Genomic DNA, 7,341 nt, shown 5'->3' with positions numbered 1-7,341 from the left:
TGTGCAAAATCATGTCACTTAGGAAGGGGGATTAGAGCCAATGTCAAGAAAATAGTCAACAAATGTGGAGGCAAAATGGAATCAAATGTCTAGGAGTTAGAATAGATAACAACGAGTAATTTAGACCAGCTGAATTATTCTCCCCTTGCTTGGGGAAATTGAGGAGGATTTAAATGGTTGGATGTCCCTGCCCATTACACTAGTGGTGTCACAGAGAGGGGAGGTGTCACAGAGAGGGGAGATGATGACACAGAGGGGGTGATGATGTCACTGCATGGGGAAGCCATAGCTGAGTCATGCCATGGCACAGCAACACGAGAAAGAAGCCTCTCCTGGAAGGGGATTCTGGCCCACGTGTCGGAGTAGGACGCTGTCTCATCCCAGGGACTCTCTGATCAACAGGGTTGTGTTTAAATGCACCCTGCACCCATGGGTGAGATAAAGAGCCTGTTACAGGCTCCCCGACTGGGACAGAGCCTCCTCTGGCACCATCCTTCACCCAGTGTGGGCGGAGAGAATGGAGGCTGCATTTAATTTCCCCTCTCCTCATCCTGGGTGCAGGGCACTTTATGAGGCAGCTGGGGGGACTGGGGAGGGGAGAACGATGGCATGTGAGGGAATACAGGGGTAGGGTCTGTAGGAGTGGAGGGGACAACCAAGGAATGGGGTTGCACCACAGGCTAATGTCAAGGGAGATTGGATCAGAGGTAGGGGACATAGGGTTGAGCTGGGGGGATGGGGTGCGAGGGGACGGAAGGCACTGGGGAAACCATGGGGTGGTGTTGGGTGGTGGATGAGAGTGTGGTAGAGGAATCGGGGCAGGGGAGAGTGTGAGGTGTCTGAGGGAGAAGAGAAGTTGCGAGGGGGATGGAAAGTAGACCTTTCAACAGAAATGGGACAGAGCTCCCCCTCCACCTGGAATGGGATCTGTCCACTGAGAGACAGGACCGCTCCTCCACCCACCCCCCCCCCCCCCGGGTTAGAAGATCCCTTCCACCCTTGCATACACCCCCACATCCCCCCAACCGGGATAGGATTCTTTCCCCCAGTGGACCTGGATCAAGGTGCTAGAAAGTGTTTCTGCTGCGGCGGACCCAGCAGAGTTGAGCGGTGAAGCGTGGGGCTCTCTCCGCACCACCTGCTCCCTCAGGCGACGAGGTCTCGCTTGCATCATGGAAGATCACGGTGTTGCTGAGCTTCTGGGTATGTGGAGGGCTTCTGCTAAACCCGTGGTGGGGTTCAGAGTGCTTCATCTCCCCGGGACGTGCTCCCATGGAGGGAGGGTTGTAAACAAAGTGAACGGCTGCAGAACTGGCCTCAGTCTGAGGAGAGTGATCAAAGAGGGACCTGGGGTGGCAATATTTCTACTGAGAGGCTGGAACGAACCAACAGAAGATCAATTCTGACATTTAGGAGAACCTTGGAAGGGAGTTAGAGGGAGGGGTAGAGACTAACTTGGACAGCAAGGCTGGGTTGGGATAAATGACCTGTTGTGTACCCTCTGGGTGTGTAAATGCTGCTGCTTCTGCCCCAGAGGACATGGCAATAAGGTCACAACAGAGATGGCCACACCGTGTCATGGACCCAACGTCCCCAAGGTGGTGTCCTGCACAGATGTTAAAATCATCGACAATGGATCTTTCGGTGTGGTGTACCAGGCAAGGCTGGTGGACTCCGGAGAGCTGATTGCCATCAAGAAGATCTTGCAGGACAAGAGATTCAAGGTGAGGGGGAGGAGCAGTTGTGTGGAAATGGAACACCCTGATATTTAACTTTAGGCCTACAGCACGTTCACAGGCCCTTGCGACACATGAGCCCGTTTCACACCATTACACCCAATTGACAAACACCCCAAACACATTTTTGAAGGGTGGGTGGAAAGAGGAGCATCTGACAGAGGCCATGGGGTTTGGAAACAGAGAAAGTCACACAAACCCACAACAGCACCCCCCCTCCCCACACACAACCCCCCCCCCCCCCCCCCCACACACACACACACACACACACACACACACACACACACACACACACACACACACACACCTGGCAAATATCAGAGATTTTCTGCAAATTAATTGTTTAGTAGAAGCTGGGAAAACAATCATAAAAACTGAAATGATACTTCATTGAACCCCCTGACGAGTCCCCACTCCAGCGACACGAAAAGTCCCCCCAACTGACTCTCGAAAAGTCCCCCACTTCGGCCTCCCTTGGAGTTCCCCACCTCTGACCTCTTGACGAATCTCCTCCCCGCCTCCCCCCTCAACTTGGACAAGTCGCCCCTCAGGTCCCCGACCCATCGCCCTGCCTTGCTGATGTTCCTCTCTCGCCATAGAACCGCAAACTGCAGATCGTGCGAAAGTTGGATCACACCATCATCGTCCCTCTTCTCAACTTCTACTCCTCTGTAGTCAAGGTAAGATCCACCTGCACCCACCCCACCCCCACTCTGATGCATATCATTTGCTGCTACCTTCCCCATTCCTTCAATCGATCTGTCTCGCTGCAGCCTCTCTGTTGCCTCCATCCTGCCCCTCTGACCAGTGCCGACTCCTTGACGCTGGCTGCCCTGCTCCTCACCCATTAACTCATGACCTCTTGCCATTTCAACTCCAGACAGCAGCAGCCAAGACCACAAGACAAGGTCGCCAAATTCGGCCACTCAGCCCCTCCAGTCTGTTTCCCCAATTCATTTCACGAATGTATTTTCCCCCATAACTAACTTCCCCAGAACCTTTTGGTGCCCTTCCAAATCAACGCCTGCTCTGAATCGTCCCAACAACTCAGCCTCCACATGTTCGACCCCAGACAACACGCGGCTGCAAACATTTCTCATCTCGAAACGTCAATGGTTTTTCTCTCCCGGTGAATCCTTGCCTCACGAGGGAGGGCGGTCAGAGCTGCACATTTTGTGCAGTCTCACCAGAAGCCGAATGATGGGGCAGCGGATGGGTCCACTACGGCCTGTTGACGCTCTGCTCGCTGAGCCCTTGGATTCATGCAATGTTGTGTTGAGCAGTGGGGGCATCAGGCCTACAGAGAGCAGGAGGGGCTGGCACTCCAGTTGGGAGAGGCACTGGGTGTTGGAGGGTAAATCCAGCTGACATGTTTGTATTGTGTCCAAGAGAAAGAGGAGGTTTATTTGAATCTGGGTCTGGACTATGTTCCCGAGACGGTTCACTGCATGGTCCAGCACTTCAACAAGGCCAAGCAGCCCATTCCCATGATCTACATCAAGGTGGTTGAGGGTCTGAGTGGTCAAGTTGTCCACTGGGGCAAGCTTGGATGGTGGGGTTGGAGGATATGAAGGAGTTTACTGGCTGAGTCTCGCTGGGGACTGGATATCGATGAAGGGTGCATGAGGGTTTCAATGGGTATTGGTGAGGAGAGAAAGGGTAGTGAGGGGAGAGGGGTGGAGAGGATGATGAGGATGGATGTCGATTGGCAGGGAGGGGCCCTTCACCCACCTCCCCTTATCCTCAGGATATAGACCCGGCCAGTGTGGAGGCAGAGTGGGTCATGTTATATCGTTGTGTTGCCAGATGTTCATGTACCAGCTGTAGCAGAGCATGGCCTACTTCCATCCTCAGGGGGTTTTCCATTGAGACATCAAGCCCCAGAAGATGCTGGTAGATCCCGAGATGGCCTTCTTATTGCTCCCTTATTTCGGCAGGTAGATCCACCCATGTCTGTCCGTTCACCAACTCAACGCGGTCCTGATCCCTCTCCCCAACACGGCCTTGTCCCCTCCCCACCAGCTCTCATCCCTCCCCCACCAGCTCTCTCCCCTCCTCCCTCTCCCAACTTGACCCTTCCACAGCTTAATAACTTATTCTAAATAAGATTGTGGGGGGCTTAGATGGAATGAACAGCCAGAAACCCTTCCTAAAGTGTCAGGTGCAAATCTCAGAGAGCATCCGCTTCAGGTGAGGGGAGATTTTTTTTATGCAGAGAGTTGTGAGAGCTTTGAATGCGTCACCGGAGAAAGTGGTAGCGGTTGGTAGAATAGGTACATATAAAAGTCTCTGAGACGAGCATGTGGATGTAAGGGAACAGAATTTTTACATGATAGAGGAATTTGGGGATATGGCGAGAAGGCAGGGTAGGTCGAGTTTGGTCATAAATTAGATCAGGCATGATCGTATTGAATCGCGGAGCAGGCTCGATAGGCCATTTTTGTCCTACTCCTGTTCCCACTTCCTATGTTCCTATGGGTGTGGTACAGGTAAAGGTTGTGGAGAACATTTACAAAGGTCAGTACAGCCTTTATGGGCCAAAGGGCCTGTACTGGGCAGCAATGCTTAATGTTCTAATGGATGCGGAAGCTCTGGGAAGGGGTAAGGGAGGAACTGGCCAGGAAGTCTGCAGATTCTGGGGCCGAGCGCAATGCCCAAACATGCTGGGCAAACTCATGGATAGTTTTGTGAGGAGCAGGTCCTGCTTCACGAGTCAAATTGAGTTTTTCGAGGAGGTGTCAAAGGAAATAGATGAAGGTCAAGGTCTGTATGTGCTGCACGAGGATTTTAGTAAGGTGCTTGACAAGGTCCCCACGGAGGCCTCATTCAGAATGTCTGGAGGCGTGGGATCCATGGAGCCTTGGCTGTGTGAATTCAGAATTGGCTTGTCTGCAGAAAACAGAGGGTAGTAGTAGATGGAACAATGACTAGTGGCGCTCCAAAGGGATCTGCTCTGGGACCCCTGCTCTTTGTGATTTTTATGAATGATGATCGGAGTGGAAGGGTGGGTACGTCAGGGGATCACACAGAGGTAGAGATGTTGTAGACAGTGTAGAAGGTTGTCATATGTCATCCAGTTTGATGAGAAGTGACAGATGGAGTTCAATCCTGTAAATCAGATGTACTTAAATAAGCAACTGGTCCAGGTTTATTTCTAGAGTCATTTTCAAGGGCACGAATAACAGTTATTCCAAAGAAGGTTGGAGACCCATTAAAAGTAGCTTCATATAGACCAATATCTTCATTGAATGCGGATTACAAGAATGTGTGGGCAGAGCACTTGGTTAATAGCAGGATTATGAACAGTGTGCAGGACAGAAAAATATTTAGATCCTGCTCCATTAATCGCTCAATGTTGCTGTGAAAATTGAGAGGGAGTTTAAGATGGTGTATTGTGTGCTGGCCTTCAGGAGTCAGGGGATTGAGTTCAAAAACCGAGAGATATCGTTGCAGATGTATAAAATTCTCGTCAGACCACACTTGGAATATTGTGTGCATTCCTGGGGCGAGAATACCAGAGGACGTCTAAATAAGGTGAGCTGAGGGAAATTTAGGCAAGACGTGAGGGGTACATTTTATTCACACAGAATGTAGTGGGTGGCTGGAATGCATTGTCGGGGTAGTAGCGGAGGCTGGTGCAAAAAAGGCATGAAAAGGATTTTAATATGGACAGGAATTCAAGAAAATTGGAGAGTACTGGTGTGAGGGAGGGGAGGGTAACATTGTTGTGGGGTAGGTTCAGATGGATCAGCTGAACGGTCTCGACTGATCCATCCATGATTGTCTAGCATCTTGCTGCCATATCGTGGAGAACCAGGGTGTTGCCTGATGGACACACGTTGCTCTGAGCTCTGCAGAGAGAGATCGTGGTTTTCGCCAAAACACACTTCCTCAGGTAAAGCAGAGGAAGGGGAAAGGCTCCAGTGTTCAGGGGTAGGGGGGATGATGGGAGAAGAGTTGGGACCCTCCAAAGTCATTGTGATCAGGCCTCAGAGACAATATCTCTATCACTCGTATTTCTCTTCCCAGGAGAAGGAGCGATCTCAGAGACAAGACACGAGTCCAGAAGAACCTCGCATCCCAGCTGAACAGAGGACGGACAACATCATGATGGCCTGAACCCCTCCCCGTCGTATCCCTCTGGCCCTGCCAACCCCATTCCCTGCCTCTTCCATGTCCCTTCACCCACTTCCCCTCTTCTCCTCTACCCCACCTCCATCCCAACCCCCTCCCGCTCACCTTCCCCTTCCCCTGCCCTCACACCTATGCCCTAACCCCAGCCCTCCACTCTTCACCTCCCCCTTCCCCTCTGCCCTTCCCTTCCCCTTTCCCCCTCCCCTTCCCCTCCCCCATCCCCTCCCCTAACCCTCCCCCTTCCCCTCCCTTTCTCCTCCTCCCCTTCCCCTCCCCCTTCCCTTTCCCCTTCCTACCCCTAACCTAGGGGAAGGAGGGGGAGGGGAAGGGGGTAGGAGAAAGGGGGTAGTGGAAGGGGGTAAGGGTAGGGGTTGTGGTAAGGGGTAGGGTAGGGGGTAGTGGTAGGGGGTGCGGGGATGGGGTAGGGGTAGGAGGTAGGGTTAGGGGAAGTGGGTAGGTTGTAAGCGATAGGGTAGGGATAGTGGTAGGGGGTGCGGGTATGGGGAAGGGGTAGGAGGTAGGGTTAGGGGAAGGGGGTAGGTTGTAAGGGATAGGGTAGGGGATAGTTTTATGGGGTGTGGGTATGGGGAAGGGGTAGGAGGTATGGTTAGGGGAAGGGGATAGTTGTAGGGGGTGCGGGTATGGGGAAGGGGTAGGAGGTAGGGTTAGGGGAAGGGGGTAGGTTGTAAGGGATAGGGATAGGGTTTAGTTTAGGGTTGGGGAAGTTCGGTAGAGTTAGGGTTAGTGTTAGGAGACATGGGGTAGGGCTATATCTTGGTTTATGGTTAGGTCTATAGTTCGGGGAAGTGGGCTTGTGTTAGGTATAGGGGAAGGGGGTAGGAGCAGGGGGGTATAGGAGGAATGAGGTTTGGGGTTAGGGGATGGTGGGTAGCATTATGGTTGGGGTTAGGGGGCGGCATAGGCGTAGGAATAAAGTTAGGGTTAGTGGACGGGGTGGGGGTAGAGTGAGGGGACGTAGAGTGGTGGTAGGGGGTATCGGTAGTGTTAAGGTTAGGTTTAAGATTTTGTTAGGGGTTAGGGTTAGGAGTAGGAGGAAGGGAAGGGGAGGGGAATGGGGGAGGCGAGCGGGGGATGGGAACTGGGGACTGGAAGGGGGAGGGGATGTGGGAGGGGAACGGGCAGTGGAAAGGGGAGGGGAACGGGGTAGAGGAAAGGGGAGGTGAACGGTGGACGGCATCCCTAGCCCCTCCCCTCCCCTTCCCTTCCCCTGCATTTCCCCTGCCTCTCCTCTCCTCCTTCCAGAAGAAGCTGGGCCTCTTTCCGTCCAGAACCTCCCTGTGGTTTCAGAGCCTCCGTTTCAGGAAGTGCCTTCGACGCTTGCTGCTGGACAGACATCTTGTCTCTTGATTCATTCTGTACCGTTGATATTAAATTTAAAAATGATTGGGTTTTTTAAAGCTTGAACTCAAAAGCTGGTCCAGATAGACAAAACAGAAACAGGCCCTTCAGC

The 7,341-nt window shown here is 52.6% G+C and overlaps 1 protein-coding gene across 1 annotated transcript; it reads left to right on the top strand.

The window, feature by feature from the left end:
* Nucleotides 1-303: 303 nt before the first annotated feature.
* On the top strand, nucleotides 304-6,233 carry LOC138746336 (glycogen synthase kinase-3 beta-like). Its single transcript, XM_069904551.1, has 4 exons — nucleotides 304-433; nucleotides 1,535-1,724; nucleotides 2,336-2,416; nucleotides 5,766-6,233. The coding sequence occupies exons 2-4, from the start codon at nucleotides 1,563-1,565 to the stop codon at nucleotides 5,853-5,855; spliced, it is 333 nt and encodes a 110-aa protein (XP_069760652.1). The 5' UTR covers nucleotides 304-433; nucleotides 1,535-1,562; the 3' UTR covers nucleotides 5,856-6,233.
* Nucleotides 6,234-7,341: the final 1,108 nt, after the last annotated feature.

The sequence above is a fragment of the Narcine bancroftii genome, chromosome 11 (assembly GCF_036971445.1).
Source record: "Narcine bancroftii isolate sNarBan1 chromosome 11, sNarBan1.hap1, whole genome shotgun sequence".
In the NCBI taxonomy this organism is placed as follows: Eukaryota; Metazoa; Chordata; class Chondrichthyes; order Torpediniformes; family Narcinidae; genus Narcine; species Narcine bancroftii.
Note: the sequence above shows the minus strand (reverse complement) of the source record. Positions and strands in the feature narration are given on the sequence as shown.